This window comes from Symsagittifera roscoffensis, chromosome 8, assembly GCF_963678635.1.
Source record: "Symsagittifera roscoffensis chromosome 8, txSymRosc1.1, whole genome shotgun sequence".
NCBI classification, from domain to species: domain Eukaryota; kingdom Metazoa; phylum Xenacoelomorpha; order Acoela; family Convolutidae; genus Symsagittifera; species Symsagittifera roscoffensis.
Window position 1 is genome coordinate 14,117,398 of NC_087069.1, and position 22,669 is coordinate 14,140,066.

The 22,669-nt window shown below is 31.8% G+C and overlaps 1 protein-coding gene across 3 annotated transcripts in view; it reads right to left on the reverse strand.

Annotated features, from left to right (window-relative positions):
- LOC134852854 (uncharacterized) overlaps window positions 1–16,516 on the reverse strand; it is a 55,841-nt gene extending 39,325 nt beyond the window's left edge. The window contains exons 1-5 of one of the 3 annotated variants that reach the window (XM_063868687.1): window positions 15,652–16,516; window positions 5,112–5,216; window positions 3,800–3,898; window positions 3,552–3,650; window positions 2,618–2,716 (exon numbers count right to left, since the gene is read on the reverse strand). In XM_063868687.1, the coding sequence (XP_063724757.1) occupies window positions 2,618–2,716; window positions 3,552–3,650; window positions 3,800–3,898; window positions 5,112–5,216; window positions 15,652–16,347 (1,098 nt within the window). In that variant the 5' untranslated portion in view covers window positions 16,348–16,516. Of the gene's footprint in view, window positions 1–2,617; window positions 2,717–3,551; window positions 3,651–3,799; window positions 3,899–5,111; window positions 5,217–8,656; window positions 9,065–13,163; window positions 13,884–15,651 lie in introns of those variants that run through there. The other 2 variants (XM_063868689.1, XM_063868688.1) reach the window with 2 other exon arrangements.
- Between the last annotated feature and the right edge of the window lie 6,153 nt (window positions 16,517–22,669).

Here is a 22,669-nt window from a genome sequence, read left to right on the forward strand (position 1 = left end):
GAACTTGCGTTTGAAAATAGCTTAAATATTACGCAATTTATAATTTCTTTTATAATTTTTATTCAAATTGCTTATAAGTACGTGAAAAACGATCTGTTTTAAAACCTTCGTAGGAAATTTTTTCGTCTTTCTAGTTGCTTTTAGAACAATGACAACCTACCCATGACGTGAAATTTTTCCTTGATCTTTCTTTTCACTCATACAAAAATGGAAGCAGCAGACACTTTTTCTTTTGTTTACATGTAAAAACAAGATGATTAATTTCGGCGAATCATGCGTCACTTTTTAAATTCAAACTGACATTTCGTTTATTCAAAATTGATAATGACATTTCGTTTATTCTTTTAAAATTTTGCAGATTCAAAACAAGCTAATTGAATACAGAACTTTTGTGTACTTTTGTGAACCTTGTGTTCACGTTGAGAAGAAGTCGGAAATTAGTAAATGTAGCTATTGAAAAAGTCCTTTTTTGCTAAAAATGTTAAAAAGATGATAACAAAAATATTATGCATGCTGTTTTAAACAAATCAACTTAAAAAATTTGCTGATAAAAACTTTTTAAAAAAATTTTGCAAAATAGTGCAGGTTGATTTGTCTCAAACTTTATTGTACTTGCACTTCGGAATTTATGCTTTTCTGGCTGACTTTTTCAGATAAAAAACGTATATCTACAAAAACATTATTATTAAACGAATTTTCAAGTGCACAAGAATGTAAAATTGCCACCAACGAATACATAAATATCTGTATTTTTTCTGTTTTTTTTCTGAAAATACTGTTTTTTATAAAGGTCGATCGATTGAAATAGAGGAGGGAGAGTGGTAAATCTCTTTTCGAAAAAAAGTGAGAGAGTCGAGGCCCTCTATGATCCGTGTCTCTCATATAGAAACCGTGTCCATTGCTGTAGGGATGACAACCTTACATAGCCAAGAAAACGACCAAAAAATTGCATATAGTTCTTAACCAAGGGTAAAGCAACGGTTCTCCGTTGAGAACTGAACAGTTGTCTGTTGATTCTTTCATTCGAGGGTAGGTCGTTTTTATTTTATAGAAACAATAAACTGAGAAAATTATTAGTAGAAAAGTTAATAATTTGCAAAAGAATAAATGAAGGTGTTATCTAATATATGGTACCAAAACTCGTGAAATTCAGGCGACTTTTGTTGACACTGAATACTTCGTTATGTTTTCTAAGAAGTCTGAATCACGATTAAAAGAATTTCTTTGGGGTTCTCCATTTTATTCGATACGAATTCTCGTTGAAGTAGCCAAAATAGGAAAAGAAGATTCAGCAAACGCCATAAATTTTATCATAGTTTCAAGAAAAAATTAAACCCTTAAGAAAAAATATCATTAGTTTGAAAAAAAACGCAAAACAAGGTATTTTTTTAGCCAAATTGCACAGGAAAAAAATATCTAGTGCTTTTCAAATAAAATCAATTACCTAGAGTTTTTTTTTCGGAAAAGTTTTTCAACGATGCCATTTTGCCAAAAAAAACGGGTTGACCAAAACTTCTTATCATACAATTTCCATATATGAATTCTTGTCATACAGTTCCATACATTTCCATATATACAGAAAGTTGTAAGCATTTTTCCATATATGAAAATTGTATGACAAGTGTTTTTCCATAAATCAAAAAATTGATTTTTTTCTTGTTTAGTTTCTGAAAACTGAACGCAACTGAGAAGCACCAAAGACGTAGGCCTGTTGTCTTAGACCTGTACTTGACAAATGATATAACGAAATTAACAAACTTTTGATTTTTGGCTAAAATTTTCAACGATGAATATTTTTAAAATTTGAATTTTAATACTATCAACATTAATCAAGACATACATAAACATGCCATACAAGAAATAAGGAGTTTTCAGCGCTTTTGAAAAAAAAAACTTTTTGCTAGTCATACAAATTTGTTAGTCATACAATTTCAATATATGGGAATTGTATCATAAGCCTTTTTTTGCAAAAAACAAAAATATCGTTTTTTTTATCACCAGACGGTTTTATTAGAATCAAACAGCCGCAGAAATTACCTTAGATTTTTTTTCAACCAGATTACAAAACTGTATGAAAATTGTATGGCAAGCATTTTTCCACACATATGATATATGGAATTGAATGATAAGCATTTTCGGTTTATGGAGGTCACCGCGGGAAGACAAAAAAAAACATTTTGAAAAAGGTATATTTTGTTTGCATTTTGGAAGCTTTGGTGGTCATGGAAAAGTTAGAAAGCTCGACGTTATCAAAAATTACCTAAAAAACAAAAAATATATATCTTGGTCGATTCATTTAAAAAGTAAAGTCTTAAACTCATCTCATTAACTCATGATAACTGTGACTATCAATCCCATTTCATGACAATTTTTCTTCAAAAATCTATAACTTTAAGATTTCTTTTTGACAATGGGATTTTTTCCGGTAAAAGATTTCATTGAAAAATGCGATGACTAAATGTCGTTTCTAGCTTTGCGTCAGAAAAACCTACGTCTGCTTGATATCTTATACACATCATGATATCTTACGTGTTTGCTGAGTATTATAAACTAAATTAAATTGATGCTAATTTAAAAAAATCATAATTCATAACTATCAGTGAATTGAATTACTCACCGCATTTTTCCAGTTGGGATCAGACCCACTCTTCAGCAGTGCCTTGATTGCGTCCAGGTGTCCACTTTGACAGGCCAGGTGCACTCCCAGGTTACCATCCTGATTAGTAATATATGTTTTCAAATAAGTTATAACAGAAAAAATTGAATCTACACAAAGAAAAAAATGAGAGTAGTCAGTGAAAAGTTTAGACTTATTTTGAGACTTATTTTATTTGATGTTTCGATTAATTAAACGATATAAACTTTTAGGAACAAATAACTTCATACTTTTTAACTAAGTACATTGACTGCTACGTAAATTATTGCACTTTTTCGATTCAAGAGAGATTTCTTTGTGTCCTAAAATTTTCGGTTTTCTATTTTAAATGACAAAAAATTGATAAGCAGTAATAATCAATTCAATTTATATGATTTTGATTGTTTTTCGTTCTGCCAAAACCAAAATATCTGAGAAGAAAAATTATAATTGCAAGGAAACAGAGAAGACAACAGAATTTTCAATCACAGCGGTTCAACAGCGATACAAAATTAGTTTTCCCAGTAGATATCAATTGGGAAAAGTGATCTTCTATCAAAACTCTGCCGCTTCATTAATCCTTTTTGATGTTTTTCGCAACCTTGCGGCTATTTTCGATCTGTTAAATTAATTTGATCCGTTTTTTGTCTAGCCTGTTTTTTTGTCTACCTCTTTTGTAATTTCAAATAAAACCTGATACATTCTAAACAAAAGTATTTTTGAAGTATCAAAGAAATTTTTAATTTCAATTCAAATTTCAGTACAAAACACCCAGACTTTAAATCCGGCTTTCGCCCATAACCAATATTGCACGCATAATCAAAGATAACAATGCGGCGGGGTGATTTATTATTGCATCTTCTGTTTTCTTTTGTTATTATTTTGTTTTTTATTTATTTTTAAGATGTGAGCGTACCTGGTTTTGGATGGATTTGTCTGCCTTCTTTTGGATCAAATACTTGACTATTTTGATTTGTCCTCTGAAACTCGCCTCGTGTAGAGCTGTGTTGCCAAACTAAAAAAGAAAAAAATATCTTTTTAAATCTTTCATCATAACAATTTTATCAATAATTTTTCTTACTTCTAAGAATCCCAATAATTATATAAACATAGACTTTTTATTCGATAAATTTCCCGAGCTGATAAAATATACTGATTTTTTACCTGGTTCTGATAGTTGATTGGACAGTTTTCCTTTATTAAGAATTTGACGGCTTCCAAATGTCCGTGAATGGCTGCGAGATGGAGAGGCGTACAACCAAGCTTAAAAAAAATTAGTTGGTCACATTACAATTGGAACATTATTTTCCGTTTTAAAAATTTAAGCGTACTTGATTACAATTGTAAAATTATTTGATTAAAACTGAAAAAAAAATTCCGTTTTATGAGACCTTTTTGATTGAACGAGTTTTCATGCTTTCTAACAATTTCAAAGAAATGTTCGCTTCAGCCTGGCGATTTTTTTCTTTTCGACAACTGTTTTTTATTTTGGCTTTGAAAAAACAGTAAACAATGATAAACTCGTGAAATTATTTTTGCAGCTTGTGTCAAATTTTTCTTATTATTTTCAAAAATGGAAAAAAATTGTAAAAAATTTATATCTTGATTTAGCAAAATTTTGATCTGATTTTTGCCTTTTCAACAGCTTCCTTCAGTATAGTAGAACTACTCGTCTTTAATGCAATTTAGGTTATTTACGTCTTCATTTTTGACAGTTATAAACGGATTGATTTTTGATTTGAATATGCTGATTTAGAAAAATAAAAAAAATGAAATTAGAAAGAATTCTAAGTCAGCTCTTAACACCAGGGGAATTGAAGAGAGTCTAAAAGATAACAATCGAATTCTCTTCTTAGCTTTAAGAGGTATTTTTAGAAAGAAAATTTCGCTAAAGGCAAATTTGATTATCTTCTTAAGAGGCCTCAAAAAGACTAACGGTGCAATTTTGAATTGATTAGATAGATTTTCCAATTAGGTTTTCAACTCGAGCGTGTTTCACAAAAGTAATATGGGCATTTTTTCTTAAATTTAAAAAATGAGAGAATATATGGAAAATGTTAGGAACTGCCCAGCAGTCACCGTTCAATTGCGGGAAAAAACTAGCAAGGAGCCCCAAGCACAAGGATCGCCCAAATCTGGATGAAAGCCTTGAATTACGAAACTGAAGCAGTTGATCAAACCATGTTTAACTTTCTAATTTTGAAAATTGCGAAACGGGGCTGAAAAAGTAAAGACCCTTGTAACCAAAATCGCGTTTTTTTTTTCGGCGCGCTTCTCAACATTAGTCAATAGAGGCGCCTAAGGGTCTTTAGAAAATTTTAGGGTCAGCCAGTCGTAAATGGAGGTCTTGAAATAATGCCAAAGGGGGACCTTTTGGGAAGTCAGGGGTCGAATCCCTTACTGGGGGAACGTACCGGCTTTCGACTAAAATCTGAGTTAAAACCTGAACCAGAAGAAATTGAGTAAAAAATCTAACCGAGTCCAGTGTGGTTTCGTTCCAGTCGAATCCGGGCGTGACCAGAGTCTTCAGAACGTCCAAGTGGTTGGCCATGGCTGCCACGTGCAGAGGGGTACGACCAACCTAAAGTAGAGAAGGAAAATTTGTAACGATTATTGTTCCATAAAAACAAAAGAAGCAATTAACACTTAATGTTCAGATCAGAGTTAACATAGCCGATCAACTGTTTACGAGCCCATAATGTCTACTGGAGAAGCGTACACTTTAGCGTCTGCAGATCAACCGAATCTAGAGACAACTCTTTGAACTTATTCCAAAATATAAGTGGATTCCACTCGCAAAATTTCCGTGGATTCCAATACGTGTAATGTAAAATTTTTCGTTTCATTAGTTTTGTCGAAGATTCCACAACGAGCAAATATACCTGGTTGTTCTGGAACCCGCAAACTTGAGCGGATTACGCGGATTATTTTGCTTAACTTCAGCGAATTCCGCTTACAAATTGCGGAATCTGCTCACAATTGGCAGATTACTCTTCCAATTCGCGGGTTCCGATTTCAATTTGAGGAATCCCGCTTACAATTAGAGGATTATCCTTACAGATGTGGATTCTGCGACAGAATAATTTAATTCTACACATATATTATTATCGTTTGAGGCGTCCATAAACTATTGCAGATTTTGCAAATTGTGTTGCGGATTCCTCAAATGTTTTTGCTTGTTGCAGAATCCGCTTGCCATACAAAAATTTCAGCGTTTGGCCAGGTATTGAAAAATTCTGCGAAAAAATTAGATTTTTTTTTATCTTTTGATACAAACACAGATAACTCGCAGATAAAAAAGTCGATAAGACAGAATAATGAACCATTCAAAAGTTATGAAAAAAGACGAGTTTTAAGTTCAAGTAAACCTTGTGACTGAAGGCCTAATTTTATGATTTACTTTTTACATTAGGAGAAAGCAGCAAAAAATAGGTCCGTCAAAAACGGCATTAGGATAGGGTTCTGAATTTTTCCAAAGAAATCGGAATCAAGGCGGAATAATCAATATTTGTTTTGAAAAAAATACAAAAATCTGGGTTTGAATTGTGTACATAGTATTTTTTGACAGGCACTAGTCTGATGAACCAATTTTTTTCGTAGGCAGCTCGATTCACCAAAAATGCCAATTATAAATTTTCAGAAATGGAACTTGTCCAAAATTGACACATTTCCGATTGTCAAAAAAATTACGTAGATGAAAAATAAAAAAAAGAGGATATTTTTTGCAAAAACTAACAGATACTGAGTTTTTACAGGTGGCACTCAAAATTATTTGAGAAACGAAAACTTTAAAACCAAAATTGAAAGGCTTTTATTACAAAAATTCAAGAAAACAAAAAAAACTTTGAGGAAAAACGAAACGAGTCAGTTTTTTTAGCCTCAAAATGACTCCAATATTCAAACAAAGTTTTTTCCATCACAACTTTTTTACACAATGTCTTTTCTTTTCATACTGAGAAAAAATCATGACCAGATTAACCAACTGTTTTTCATTCTTAAGTTAATGTCGTTTTTGGGCGTGTTGTGATGAGACAGAGTGATAAACAATGATAAATTAAATAAAAAACAATGATACTATAAATATTATCGGGAAATGATAAATAAAAATGACAAAAAGAAAAAATCAAAATTTTCTTGAAAAATTGGATCAATCACTTCAATATTTATTTAACGATTTTGCTTTTCACAGTCACCCTCCAAAAAATGAGTTTCAATTTTGAAAATTTATTTTTTTTGCAATAAGTTAATCAAATTTGCTGTGGTAGACGACGCAACTATCGTGAACACTTGTTTTTTATACCTTACATTGTAACAAACATTGAGCTGTAATAAGACGACAGAGAAAAACTGAGAAAAAAATGATTATTGTATAAATAGTAGAAAAGAACCAGTAATTTTTTACCAAGGAAGCACTAAAGAAGGTTAAAAAGTTAATTTTCATTTTAGTATAACCAAGTTTTCCTGGACTACCAATTTCCACATGAAGAGCGTTACTCGATCGGTTTTCGCGCTTGAAGATCCGTTAGTCTAAATTTGAGACACCGGGACATGTTTTTGAAAAATTTTTAACGTCGTTTCAATCCTAAATCAGAGGTTTTTGTTTAAGTTATCACTCGGCCCATCCAGAAAAAAATCTTGATAGTTGATTTTCTACAAACAACTTCTGAAACAGATCATGAGACAAAATTCTTACCCATTTGAGTTTTCGGACAAAATGTGAACAGCCAAAAACAATTTTTGTTAAGTGTGGTTATAGAAATAATTGATTTCAAGAAAAGTTAGACAATTTTTTCAATTGAAATTTTTCAATTTTATGCTTTCTAGCCATATACTGTTTTCAGTTTCATATTTAATAATCAAACAATTTTTTTATATTGCAATTGTGTAACTAGCCTCTTTTTTCCAAAATTTTTCACCGTTCAAAATGATTTAAGAGACATTAAACTCTAGAAAAACAACAATAAGAAATTTATACATTACTGCAAAGAGCGGTAAATATTCACCTTTGAGAAACAATTTCTAGCACTTCTTTTAGTCTCAAACAATCAGGTTCCGAACGCAATTTTGCTACACAAATTTATGACAGACAACAATCTTACACAGAAAATAAACAAATAAAGATGAATGTTTTTATGCAAAACCAGAAATGCTTTTTTTTGTTTCTGTTCGAGGATAAAAAAAACAATTATCTTAAAAAAAGGTCACGATTTGGAACCACTGAAGTTTTTCACTAACGCTTTTAACGCTTTTAACGTTTTTTCTTCAACTAAAGAAACTCAGACTCTTCGGAAAAAAGTTTTGGCTGAAAATTGACGAAAAATTTTGAAATAAAAGTAACAACTTAAGGTAAAGAAGATTAGACGATTTGCTCCAATTTTTCCTGCTTTTACTCTCGCTTACGGTTTTTTAAAATGATACATTTTGGGCCCGATAACTAGTAACAAAAGAAAAATACTTGCCTGAATTCAATTTGAATTGATTTCATTTGCTGCCTAATTTTGAATGAAAAGAACCATATCGCTCGCTAGTTATTCAAAACTTGTTAAACTGATCGTTTTATTCACTATGAAAACTAACACAATGAAAAATATTTGCGAAAAATTTTTTTTTAGCTCAAGAATAAAAATTTTGCATTTTTAATGAAAAATCCTTCTAAATCAGCTAATACAAAACTGAAGTTGGACTGGAAAAACACCACACCGAACACAAAAATTGCTTCAATTCCTCGAAGTCGTAACAAAATAAGTAACTTTTAATTCCTCGAAGTCGAAACAAAATAAGTATCTACGGGTGTTTTTTAAATCAAAACTCTACGCGTTTTAGTTAAAAATTATATTTCAAAACATATAGCTCTACCTTAAATGACAGTTACTTTATGAATCACTCTGAAAGAGGTATTTTCCTGAGTGAAATGTTTTTCCTCATTTTTATTAATTAAAAAACTTTTTTTAGAAAAAACTGTGCCCAATTATATTAATTAGCATCCGCGGGATTGAGGTGTTCTAGTTGGGTACAACTAACTTTCGTGTTAGCGCTGCTGAAGGTTGATCGTCGCCGATTTTGAAGCGATAAACTATTAAACATCCCCAAATATGAAATTTTAAGAAAATCAATAAAATCAATTGTACGTCTAATATAGTGTTTCTTGCAGACAATTCAGTCTCTACTTTTTGCCGTTTTTTAAAACGATACAATTTCAAATCCGTCTTGAAAATGTCAGTTGGATAAAAGAGAGGAAACAAATTGACGGTTTGGAGTCCATTAATAAAAATTCACACAAATGAAATTAACGTCCCTTCGTGCGCCATGGGGGTGAATTGAAACAAAATACACGACTGTATAAGGAGACAGCTTTTTGAAGCACTTAAATATTTCCGGATTAGCAAAAAAAAAGACAAGAATACAGCATGAACAAATCGCATCAAAGGTCATAAATGGCATGGTATGTAAGTACTTGAGAAGAAATATGCGACTTGGGAATTGAATTTTACTTTTTTGAGTGGTAAATTGGCTGATTTTTCATTCGATACGGGAGTTCAAATTGAGTTCCGCGACCGCTTCCGTCTTTTTGATACAAAAACCAATTAGAATTGGGTTAAGTAATTGAATTCAACAACCACAAAAAATTCAAATACGATAACTCTTCGAAGTATTCATTACTAGGCTGATCTGTAAAAAATGTGTCCCAAGGTAATTTAATCAATAGAATCCAAAACAAACAAGACTGCTCGTATCAGGGCGAAGCCCTGAATGTTCCGACTGCCCTTTAAGGTTTATGGAGCAGTAATAACATTAAAAAACTCAATGAAATAAAACAAAATGAAAATTTTTTTTTCTAAAACAATTTTTTTTTAATGAAAATCATCCCCCCACACGCCATACAAAGTACAAAAGGATAACAAACCAATTATGGCAAATAAGCTTCTTTTAACCAATTTGGAACGATTTCTAAGACGGATTAACTCTCCGCTTACGCGTTAATAGCGCTAAATACAGTGCTGATTTAAATTAACCGGACAAAACGCGTTAAACTTGAAATTTAAAACGCATTTTTCTCAAATTGGGTTGAGTTAAGGTGAAAATTTATGAAGACAAAACTTGCGTAGAATTTCAGCAGAATTAATATGGTATAATTTGTTTTGCCAAATTCTTGTCCGAAATTGTACCCCAAAAATGGGTCATTTTGGCTTTTCTTAGTTTATCAAAAATTACGCCAAAAATACCCAGTCGATCACAGACATAGTTATATCAAAGTGAGTCCCTTACGTAGCTCAACAAACTTTAGGAAGAGTATTTTCTCCAAAAAAAATTGCATATTGTTTAAAAATTGTTTTTAAATAAAAGTTGGTATTTTATATAGTAAAAATGAGCTTTTTTGTCTATCAAACAAAAATAAATTAACTTATACAATATTTTGGAGCTTATACCCTTCTTAGAGTTTGTTGGGCTATGCAAGGGACTCACTTTGATAAAATTATGTCTGTAATCGACTGGGTATTTTTGGCGTAATTTTGGATTAACTAAGAAAAGCCAAAATGACCCATTTTTGGGGTAAAATTTCGGACAAGAATTAGGCAAAACAAATTACACCATATTAATTCTGCTAAAATTCTAAGCAAATTTTGTCTTCATAAGTTTTCATCTAAACTCAACCCAATTTGAGAAAAACGGGTTTTAAGTTTCAAGTTTAACGCGTTTTGTCCGGTTAATTTAAATCAACACTGTATATCGCGCGTTAATTGTCCCAAATTGACCAAAATGGCAATCTTTAAACCCCCGTAACTTTACGAAAAATGATCACAGGTGAAATATCTTTTCAAATTTGAGCTTAGGGCACAAATACCTTTCGAATGATATTAAAAAATTCCGTCAAAAATGGCTAGATAAAAAGTCGAAATTTGTCTGAAGAAAAAAAAACCCACCCCGAGCACAAATATTCCGTTACTTTCGTATCGAAAGTCGGAACAAAAAGGAAAACCTTTGTAAGCTTTTCAGCTTTTAAAATCGTATCAGCCTCAATTTTGCTGACCTTTTGCAGACTTTTTTGGGATTCAAATTAAAATAACTATGGAACAGAAAGTAGGGAAATAACGCTTCAATAATTTCTGACCGATGAAAGATTTATAAAAACAAATTTTGCAAATGTCAATCTTTTTCTGCACACATATGCCATTTATAAAATGGTTTGCAGAAAAAACTAAAAAACTGTTATTTCAATCAATTTTTTTGTAAATCGTTCTGCTTTCTTTTTCCGTTTAATTTTCCATTCCAGCAGTTTAAAACAAATCATGCCATTTTTGCGAGCTAGTAGTGCTGAACAAGCAGTTAGGAAGAACACTTTCGATATTGTTGTCTACAGCTTGCTAGCATCCAAATTTTTCCCATTTTAAAGCGGAAACGGCAAAAACAGTTGCGGTTTTTTCTGTTGCAAGTTTCAAAGGCTAAATTAGAACTTTATCAGAAATGGGAGACGAAAAAAATATATAATCGTGAACAGTTTCCTCTATTAGCCAATAGCGAATTTTCTTAAATTTCCGTATTTTTGAGCATTCAAAAGTTTCTACCAAATCAATATAGTTTATTACTACAACTTTTGAAAAAAAATCTCATAAAAAACTAGGTTTGTCACGGAACTTTCAGTCATTGTTGTGAATCAAAATTTCGATATTTTCATTCAATGAAAGAAATTGCAGCTGGCAATTTGAGAAAAGTAAAAATAAAAGAAAAAATCTCAATTAATGAGAACAAAACAATTTTTTCAAAAACAAAAGCTCAACAGATTGATTCAAAAAAATCGTCGTGATTGATTCAAATTTAGAAAAAATGATTTTGAAGAGAATTTTATTTACAAATTGAGAACAATTCTTTTGAAGTTCAGCGAACTGTACTCAAAAATTGCACCTGCTGAAACATATCTTAATACAAATGGGCGGTATTTTTTTTAAAAAAACTTGAAAGCGTTATCAAAAGTGGAATTGTGGTCGAACTAAATATAGGATGAGGATTAAGTTCGAAAATTTGCCTGATTAATCTTTGGGAAAGAAGGTCTTTTCGAAGTCATTAATCATAATTATTTCTAAGAAGCGGACATGTTTATTTTGCAAGCTTTGCTAGATAATCGATAAAATTTGAAGCAATGAAATGAGTCTTAATTTCAAATATGGAAGAAACTGGCAATAAAAACCCTCAATGCTGTCGGCGACCCGTTCAGCTTTTCTTTGTAACTTAATGGGTGGTTGAAATTTGACTATTTGATTTTAAAAAACGTAATAATGCTCATTTTCCTCAAAAGAATCAGATTCCACGAGCGGTCATCAGAATGGGTTAAGTAATCTGTCATAAATTTTTCAAATGTCGTTGGAATCCCGATTCCAAGAAATTTAATAAGTTGGTGTCATACGTTTTTTGCATATGTTTCAATGCGTGCCTGTAGTTGCCTATTTTTGTTCGTAGTCAAAGTGATTTTCGATAATGAGTTTTAGTTTTGTCGGCAACGAGCAATTTATAAAAAAAAAACTTCGGCGAAAGTTTTCTAGGAACAGAAAAAAGCAAATGACAGACCAGGTACATGCTGACGCAAAATTGTGGTTAAAGTATAGAAACTTTTGAGAATAGAGATACAAAATTCTGATAAATTTTGCTTTTTGCTAATAATTTCCGTCGACACTGAAACTTTATGAATTGTTTTCCAAAATAGTCGCATTAAAACATATTGTGAACGCTATGCATAACACTTCCGTGCCTGGGCAAAAAATTTAATTATCCAATGTTTAATCATAGTTAAGTTAAAAACAAACCTAATAGAATTGATTCCTTCCATAAAAAAAATAGTTTTTCTTTCTATAAATAGGTTTTCAAGATTTACAAATCCTATTAATAGAAAAAATTGAAGTAGGCTTAGTTCATAGCAAAATTATCTAACCACTATTATAACTTGCTAAAAATAAATTAAAAAAACAAGACTGCTCGTATCAGGGCGAAGCCCTGAATGTTCCGACTGCCTTTTAAGATTTATGGAGCAGTAATAACATCAAAAAATTAAATTTAATAAAAATAAAATGAAAATTTTTTTCTCTAAAATTTGAAATTTTTTTTATGAAAATCATCCCCCCACACCCCATATAAAGTACAAAAAGATAGATTTCGCTCCTTGTAACAAATCAATTATGGCAAATAAGCTTCCTTCAACCAATTTGGAACGATTTCTAAGACGGATTAACTCTCCGCTTACGCGTTAATAGCGCGAAATATATCGCGAGTTAATTGTCCCAAATTGGCCAAAATGGCAATCTTTAAACCCCCATAACTTTACGAAAAATGATCACAGGTGAAATATCTTTTCAAATTTGAGCTCAGGGCAACAATATCTTTTGAATGATATAAAAACAAATTCCGTCAAAAATGGCTAGTTAAAAAGTCGAAATTTGTCTGAAGAAAAAAAAACCCACCCCGAGCACAAATATTCCGTTACTTTCGTATCGAAAGTCGGAACAATAAAAAAAATAAGGCACACTATTTTTTTACTCACCTTGTTCGCATAGTTCAGCCATGAGTTATGCGTCATCTGCAGAAGAGGTAATTCAGCAGCCAAAGTTAAATGAAAATGGAATAATTGAAAAAACTATCCTCAACTGTAAGTCGATTAAGCGCTTTTTATTGAAAAAACAAAATAAAATGTTTTTTTCAGAAGAACATTTTTAATTCGTAACGACCGCTTTAAAACATCATTATGATCGAAAGTCTTCTGGCGGTTAGTTTTATTGTTCTTTATTGAATAATTTTCTGATTGGAACTTAATTTTTAAACACTATATGAAACACAAATGTCTTAATTGAGCAGAATCTGTTTAAATGAAGATTTTTAAACAGGATGTTTTTGCGCAATGAAGCATTTAGCTTAAAATGTGGCTCCTTTTTGCGAGTTGAGTAATTTTTATTTATGCAAACAAAATCTGAAATTTTCTTCAGTGATGACAAATCTAGTCGACCTTATTTGAAATAGGCGTAGTAAATAATGAGCCGTTAGAGCGATAAAAAATGAATCACTTTCAGTGTAAATAAAGAGCGAAATGCCTTCACAATAATATCTTTCAAGGGAAAAACTAGCAGTACTATTTTAGATTGCACTAAAATACCTCCCCCGGTTAGCATCTGTCAAATATAATATCGGAATTTCAAATTTGCCCAAATTTGATTATTCTTTTTTGTTTTCCGAAAAATAGGGGAGTTGGCAAAAAGTGAATAATTAAAGAGAAAGATTGTGAAATAAACACGCACTGTTGGATAGTGAGTAATATTAACTCATAAATATACGCGGACATTTTAGGCGCGGTAGGGGTAAATTTGAAGGGGCGTGTTCAATTCCCTTGAGGGGGTGATACAGGGTTAATCAAAAAGTATATTACTCTTTATAGAGGGGCTATTTGGGTTATTTTTTATCTGGCTATCGATCCAAAATATAATATCCTGTCACTTTTCACGACGCAATTTATCCCAACTTGGGAATATAAGTTAGAGTTTATAACTTTTTATAACTATTTATGACCCGGCCCCTTTTTTAATATCTTCATTATTTTTTAATAAATTAACATTGTTTGGTGGTGGGATATTTAAAAGTTTATTTGTTCCGGAATTTTGAAGCTCATGATTCAAATTTATCGCATGGGAATTAAAATCAGCAAATTTTAATGGGGCGCCGTCATAATAATTGAGTTTTAAAGTTATTGGAAAAAGGACATTGCCCTTATAAAAATGACTGATAAATATTATTTTCAGGTCATTAGTCGTTCCAAAAGTATATTTTTTCATAATCTTCCGTACTACTTTTTTCAGATCAAAGCTAGATTTGATAAACATGAAAACTATGTTGCTCTATAATTAAATAGTTTTTAATAATCAGATGTTGTTTACTTGATCTGAATTAAAATTGTGCAAAAATTGTTTCAAAATTAATAAAAATGAAGTATAACTTTGTTTGTAGTTGCACAAATAACCAGAAAAGAGCCTTTCGAATCAAATTATACTCGCAATTTTGACGTAAGATCAAGCAATAGGATGACTTAAAAAGGCGGAGCAAAATTTTTTAAACACACTGCGAATTCTAAAAGATTCAAATTGAAAGTGTTATCCCGAAAAAAAACTGTATCAGAAGAAAAACATATTCTACCTAAGTATATCTCTACCTATTTCTACCGAAACCTATTTCAAAATAAGTGTTGATATTGTCAAGTTCTGATGCGGTGATGGCACACCTAAGTTTGGATAGGCCACAAAAGACCAAATAAAATTTCAAATCTACTTGTAATTCAAGAAAAAAAATAGGTAAAAATCAGTTTTTCAACCTTCTTCCACTAAATTTTTCAATCTAACACTAAAATCTAAAATTTTCCGTTCTAAAGCTTCATTCACAAACCTCAAAGTATTCGGAACGTCGTTTTTGCAACATCAGTTTTTTTTGCGCTCAGAGCTGAAGACCTCGGATATTGGTACTTAACAAAGGTCAAAATTGTTTGTATCACGAAGAAAAAAAAGGCACGCAATAAAGGGCCGGCTGCAAAGAAATTGAGATCTGTCAGTAACAGTAATGGCCATTATTATCCCCCGCCCGACCCCTTACTTTTTAAAGTATTTTTTGTCATCGTCACTGTTTGATAATACAATTACTTCATCACTGCAGAAAAAATAGAAAGAAATTGCTTCTTTAAAACCATACAAGTTGATTCTATCTGTATTTGACAATGAAATCAATTTAATGCATCCTCTCAAAGGATGATTGCATATTCATTGATTTTAGGCATCATTCGGCGGTTCACCTGTTGTAGAACAGAATTTTTAAAATCTTTACTAAAATACTTTTCATGAAAAAATGCAAAAATTGCAAAATTTTTTCGAACAAAAATTAAATTAATTTTTCTCACGATTATTCGGAGAAGAAGAAAAGTTTTCCGTCATAATCTTATTTTTTAAGTTCAAGCAATTAGTTGGAGTTCAATGAACTGATAAATGTCAAAAACATACCTTTTCCTCCATCAAAATTGAAAACTGGCTCTGTCTTCTGTAATTATGTTCATCCTCGGTTCTCGAAAAACTTTTCGAGCCTTGCAAACTTATTCTTTTGGTTTCCGAGTTTCCGGGATTGTTGTCGCAGAGTGTGGCGTAAATATGGGACGGGATATCCAGATCGTCAAAATTCTGATAGATATTTTCTTTCTTCAACGTGTCAAAACTATCTTCGCTGAAACTGGTTGGCATGTTTTTGGAAATTTCCAGGGTTATTTTAGTTCCAGGGTTTCTTGACGCTTGACTTTGGGATCTAGACCGAGAAGTCTGGTTAAATTCAGGAGTTGAAGGGCTACAATGCATAATGCTCTGGTAACTTTCTGGATTTTCTGTAAAGTGAGTGAAACTTTCAGCCGCGTAATTCAGTAATTGTGGAGTTGAATATCGTTTTGAAGCCACCAATTTCGAATTATTTTGACCTGCTTCTGATGTTTTTGCGGTCAAAAAAGCACTTGAAATTGCAGATTGGTGACTAAAATTAGGGTTACTGATTTTGTTTCTCAGGTTGGGTTTTAATTGGTTGCCTTTATTGCTATCTCCCAATTGTTGTTTTTGAGATAAAGACGACTGATTGTTTTTGTTATTGTTGTTGTTTTGCGCCATTTGCATCTGCGATAACGAGTTCTTCGAAGGGGGATCAGTGAACTTAAGCATCTTCAAGGCGCAAATTTGAGGGTTTTCTTTTCTTTTATCAAATCACGGGTAGACTGATTTTGAACAAAGACGTCGTTGCATTTAATGGTCTTGTTGGTTCCAAATTCTCTGGGGAAAAGAGACACCCATTAACTTTCGGGTATCGTCTGGTTTAAATGACAAAATGGTGAATCTGAAAAAAAAATTGTTTTCATATTATGCCAAATATGAAAAGTGAACAACTCAATTAAACTTAACATTTTATTAAAACATATAACGATAGAAAAGGAAATTTTAAAAGTCCCGTCCTTGAAAAAACAAAAATATATTTTAAAAAACGAAAAAAAAACCATCATTCCATTTGTAGCTACATGTAACTAAATTTCGATATCATAGCGTTAACTTCCGCAGACATTTGATAAATATGAAAAATATTTTTAATATAAAAAACAATATATCTCTTTTTAACTTTCGACAATTAATTGCACATCAGCCCTGGTTCTCAACACTTTTTAACCTTGAACTTTTCCAGAAAATGTTTCCTAATAACTATTTTTAAGAACTTCCTCAATATAGAATTTGTTATTATCAAATCACGGAAATAAATTGAACGAAGCTCTCAGTTGAGAAAACAAACATTTCTGAAGATAAATTTTTGTTGTAATCGTTAATCAGAAAAAGTCAACCACTACAACTGAACAACCCATTCTAACCATAAGTTGAACAAAGCGACTTTTGATATGAATTGTTTGCTCAGTTTTAGCGATTGGCATAATCTGGTTTGTGACATGCTACTTGCCAAGTACTGCTTAAGCGACATCCTGTTTGTTTGGATATTGATATCTAAGGAGATACTGAGAAAAGACATAAAAACGACCCTTTTCGAATATCAGATGGTTGATCAGCAAAAGCTTTTTGTCTACTAGACAAATTTAAATAGTTAAAACTGGTTGATTTAATCCTCATTTATCTCAAAATTGTTGTTTTCAAAATTTTTCACCGTGTTTATCGAAAAAAAACCGTAAGGTTGTTTTCAGCAACCCCCACTTTCCAACTTTTTTTGGTTTCAGTTTCGTAAGTAGTTATGAGTAGAATAACGATATTGGGCATGATGATTGAAGGTAAACAAAAAAATTTGCCGAGTTGTCTAAAGATGTTTGACACTCAATTCTTATACAGTTTTATACCTACAAAAAATTGGATTGAGTTTCTATGATACGCTTTTTTCATGAACATTGCAAGATGCGCTTTTTTCTACTTAAAGAAAAAAAATGACTTGCTGATTTCTCTTTAGAAATTTTCTGTTTTTTCAAACTTTTTTGTGTTTTGTCCAAAAACAAAAAACAGAGAGTTTTATTTTATCAACAAGGAAAACCAATATGTTACGTGTAAGGAATTTAATCAACCTAATTTATATCATTCCGTTAAACTGTTCGATTGAGGGAGAGAAAGTGAAGAGACACCAGTTTAAGCAAGGATAGCCGGTTGCTCAGCTAGTAGCACAGAATGTTCCGACCATTTTCTTAAAAAGAACATAATTTTTTTTTCAAATTTATGTATTTCGTGGGTGGTGGAAGAAAGCGTAGAATTAAGGCATAATTGACAATCACAGTGAAACAGGCAAACTGGGCAATTGTTAAACAAAAATGTTACGAAAAAAAAAACTTAATAAATAAATTCAGTTAAAAAAACAACTGTTCTTGTTTTTTCCTTATTTTTGTAGTTTTATTTGTTGAACTGTTGAAATCGTTTCCCCAATATTGCGCTGAAAAATGTTTTTATATTATTCGAATAAAACTAAAACTTGAAGACCTATTCATCTATAAAAAGTCTGCTCTGTTAATCTACTTTCTCCAAATTGAAATAAAACTCAAAAGGTTTAGAGCAGTGTTTCTCGACACTGGAAAAACTTTTTCATAAGTTTTACAAATCAGGGCTAAAAAAATTTCAAAATGATATACTTTTCGTTAATTCCATATTTTCTCAATTCGTTCGTATCACTACTGAAAAGGCGTTATTTTGATATATCACCCGGCACTCAGTCCATTTCGATGATAAGTTGTGGCATTTGATTTTTCGAGGAAAATAAAAAGAAAGAGCAAAACATATTTGAAGATAAAGTTCCTCCCCATTTTTCAAATGGTCGTAATCAAAAATGAACAGAAAACAAAAAACCTTGAAAGTTGTGTTTTTTGTTGAAATTTCTTCTTTTTACGCGTTAAAACCTAAAAAATAACAGACAAAAACAAAAACAAAAAAACCGAAGAATAAGACATGCTAGCATTCAAAAAACTCATGACGTCCTGGAAACCAAGTTGACAAGTTGGAAGGCTTAGATATCTTACGTTCAAAGGTGGTTGTAATCGACAAACTTGTGAACAAAAAAATATGTATGTGTATAATATATGTATTTATAAATATATGTCCTACAAGTACAAAAAAATAGACAAATAGCGCTAAATTAATTCAGCACAAAAACCATTTTATTGTGACATTTTTTAGATTGGGCATGATTACCATGTGTGACGAAAAAAAGCGAAATATTTTTTTACGCTAATCTAATTTAGTATCTTCTTTGCAGAAATAGAGTTTTCAAAATCAATTGTGTTTCAACATATACAGAATATATTCAAGTTATTTTGAATATATTGAAGTTATTCTAACATTTCGTACAGTCGGACGTTTCTTGCGTTTTTGTGCTAAGTGCAGTTTTTGGTTTTTTGACTCCTATTAGTCAAAAATGTCTTTTTTAATCACAAACATTTGAAGTCAAAATTACAAAATTATTGTACTGAGCTAAGTTTTGACGTTTAGAAAGGTCTGTATACACACAATTAGATTACTATTATCAGAAATAAAAAAACAGTCTCGAAAAAATTGATGGATCCATGAGGGAAATTTTTCAAACATGTGATTTGATTATTAATGCTCAAAGCTGTTTTAATTTCTTCAGACCATTTTTGAAGTTGAAACAGAATAAAATAACTTCAAATGAACCGATGGTTGGCACGACGTGAGCTTTTTAGAAGAGTAACCTTTTTTAAGGAGACAAACACTGAATTGTACAAAAACAACTACACATTACGAGGCCAAACTGTGCACTGGATAAGCGCACAACTTTGTATCTGTATGTTCCTGGTTTCCAGCGACAAGTCTTAGAACATGTTCCTATATGTCAGTGGATTCCTCGTACAAATATTCAGTGGGTTCCGCGTAAAAATTCCTGTCACGTAAATTTTGTCGGCACATTGATTTTGTTGCGGATTCTGCAACGAGCAAATATAGCTAGTTGTTTCGGATTCCGCAAATGTAAGACGATTCCGCAAATGTAAGTGGGTTCCGCAAATCTATGCTGATTCCGCTTACAACTTGCGGAATCCGCTAAAATTTTGTAGATTCCGCTTGCAGTTTGCGAATTCCACCTACAGTTGCTTAATTTTACTAAACAAATAAGATATTATTTGTTCATGGATTCCACAAACTTGTTCCGGATTTCACACATTTTGTTACGGTTTCCGCAAAATTGATTTTTTTGGAGCAATTTTGAGCAAAACAGTGTTTTAGGTATTTGTCCGTTGAATTCAAAACAGCAAAGAAGACCGAAGGTAAATAGCAATTTTGCGGACTTCGGGACAAATCTGATTTTTGCCTGTTGCGGAATCCGCTTACAATTTACCAAGAAGCACCGTTCGGCCTCGTAATGTAACTTCATAAAAATATATGAACTCAAAAGGGGGAAGATTTTGAAAGTGAGAACCTATTTAAAATTTTACTAAGTAATGATACTCTCATCAGAACAATTATGGTGCAATTACACTTTTTTATTTTGGTGTAAGGCTTTTTAGCACGGCAGGTTAATTTTGCAAATTCTCGCTAAAGAAAAACAAAAATTATCGGAGTGAAAGTGTTTAATATTTTTTCAAAAAATCGGCGGATCAAAATGCAGCAGAAATATAGAAGACAAAATATAAATTTTCCACTTCAACGGAGATGATCAAAATAATTAACTGTTTCGCCTCTGTGAACAAACTATACCATGAAGATAACAGCCAAAGAGGGTGATTTCAATTGAAGTTGAGGGCAAAAATAAAATGTCTACAAACAGACAAAAGAGACACAGGTAAAGATATGGTTATAATACAAGGGGGAGACTAGTTGGCTCCGCGGGTTATTTTGAAGAACAAAACAATTTTTCTCATTTTCCATTCAAAGGGTTAGTCGCAACAAAGGTCTTTGTGGAATTTTATCGGGGTTTTCAGTTTCTAACTAGAGGGTGAAAAATCACAATTGGTAGTGTAGCTTTCCTTATACTAGAAACAGAATAAAGAACTTCAAATGAACCGAATGGTGCCACGATGTGAGCTTTTTGAAGGAGACCAACAATTTGTTTAAAGACTTGATGATCTCGAACATGAAAGCTTTAATCCTAAGTTTCTTTCAATTGATACTGATAATGAAGATAAACTAACGACAAATAATTTTATGAAACTTGCAAAACTGATAATGAAAACTTAGCTGATACTAAAAAGAGATTTAACGATGATAACAAACAAAATAAAAAAAAAATCCAATAAATGATCAAAGTTGGGCTTCATTCTTAATATTATAAAATTATTCAAACACTGATGAGTTTAACAGATGAAACAGAACTGCTTTTGCTTTCAAAATTTCAGTAATAGACCAACAATGGTAATAATAATGAGTAAGGGGTTACAAATTCCACACCCCTCCCCCGGCATTTTGGAGCTCATATTGAAATGTAAAATAAATCGGGATATTTGATGAATAATTGATCAAAAAATCAATAAACTTTGATCTATTTTAAAAGTGTTCAGGGCACTGATTGATGACGATACTACTATAGCACAAGTTAGTTCCAATTGAGTGAATGCAGATTTGGGTTATTCTTTATGGCTGGGTAAACTCAGACTAACTAGGGCATTAATAACAGTCTAATTTTGTCTGCATTTGTCAGTAAGTTGCCCAAATTTACCAAATGAAATATCCAACAAATAGGACCACAAATCAAGTCAATTCTCAAAAGTATATCAATTCATAAGTGATACCATTACCAAGAGTTAAAATCAACAGTACAAATGACATATTGAAAAGCTATCTCTAAGTCTATTTTAAAACAGTTATTGCCTTAAGCGAAGTCTCGTTCAAAAAAATTAAAGCTCAATTCAAGTAACTTTTAATAAATTGACCTAATTTTCAAAGAAAATAATCAAGTTTGGCGTGTTTATTCAGCCAGAAACAAAATTGGTCTGAATGATAATAAGTATTAAAAAGCAGTTAATTTCACAACTATGCTTTTCTTGATTTGGGTGGCATTGAGCGCAGATGAGCTTAAATCGATTTTTGGGGAAAAGAGAATTCAGTTAACGTTGGTAACAAATCTTTGAAATTCCCCAAGGCATTTTTGAGCCAGCGATCGTTTTTTGATCAGCGTTTTTGAACTGGCTTCTAACGTTGATGACGAGATCGTTTGATGAACAACTATGGGACTGACAACCGAAAAAATCTCTCATGCTCATCAAAGAAAAATATGGAGTGACGATAAGTTATAATTAATCATTACACCTTGTAATATGGCTGAAATTTGGGAAAAACTGTGAACACACTCAACAATGCTTTGAGTGTGTTTTTGAGTGTGTTTTCACGTAAATTCAGGTACCACAAAGAGTCGATTTTGTAGTAAACTTTTTTTAGTATCGAGAAAAACGGTTTTCAATAACTTTTACTTCTCAGACTAATGTAGCCAAAACTGCTGCCGAAGAGTCTTCACAGTCTTCACGATCAAACTAAAAGTTAAGTGCTCTCTTGTGAGATCTGAAGACTGCGGTTGAACATAAAAAAAATTTCCCAATAAAAACATTAAGGTACATAATTGAGGTCAAACACATTTTGGTACCCGCAGTAAAAAGCAGTAAACATTCAAGAAAAAAGTGTATTCTTTTATGTTTTTAATGGCGAATGTTATCAAAACTTGAAAGAAAAAAAAACAGAAAAAAGTTATTCAAGCAAATGGAATCATTGGAATCATTTTGCGAAAAAATGCTTCAGATAGTTTAAAAATTCTGCAAGCAAACATTCTTAGACGTATATTCTGTACCGCGTTTCTTTCTCCAACAAAATCAACATGAGCTGATATTAGTCCAAAATTAAAAAAAAACCTGAGAGTTTATCAAATTGAGAACTGGACGGAATTATTCTTGTCAATTGCTGATAAGTCCGATGAATGGAGCAGGCGGGATCCTTTTTAAAATTTATCCCTTTTGCGTCAAACTTTCATCCATAATCTCAGGCAGACAGGAATGGCCGGTTGTTGTGCAAGTGCAGC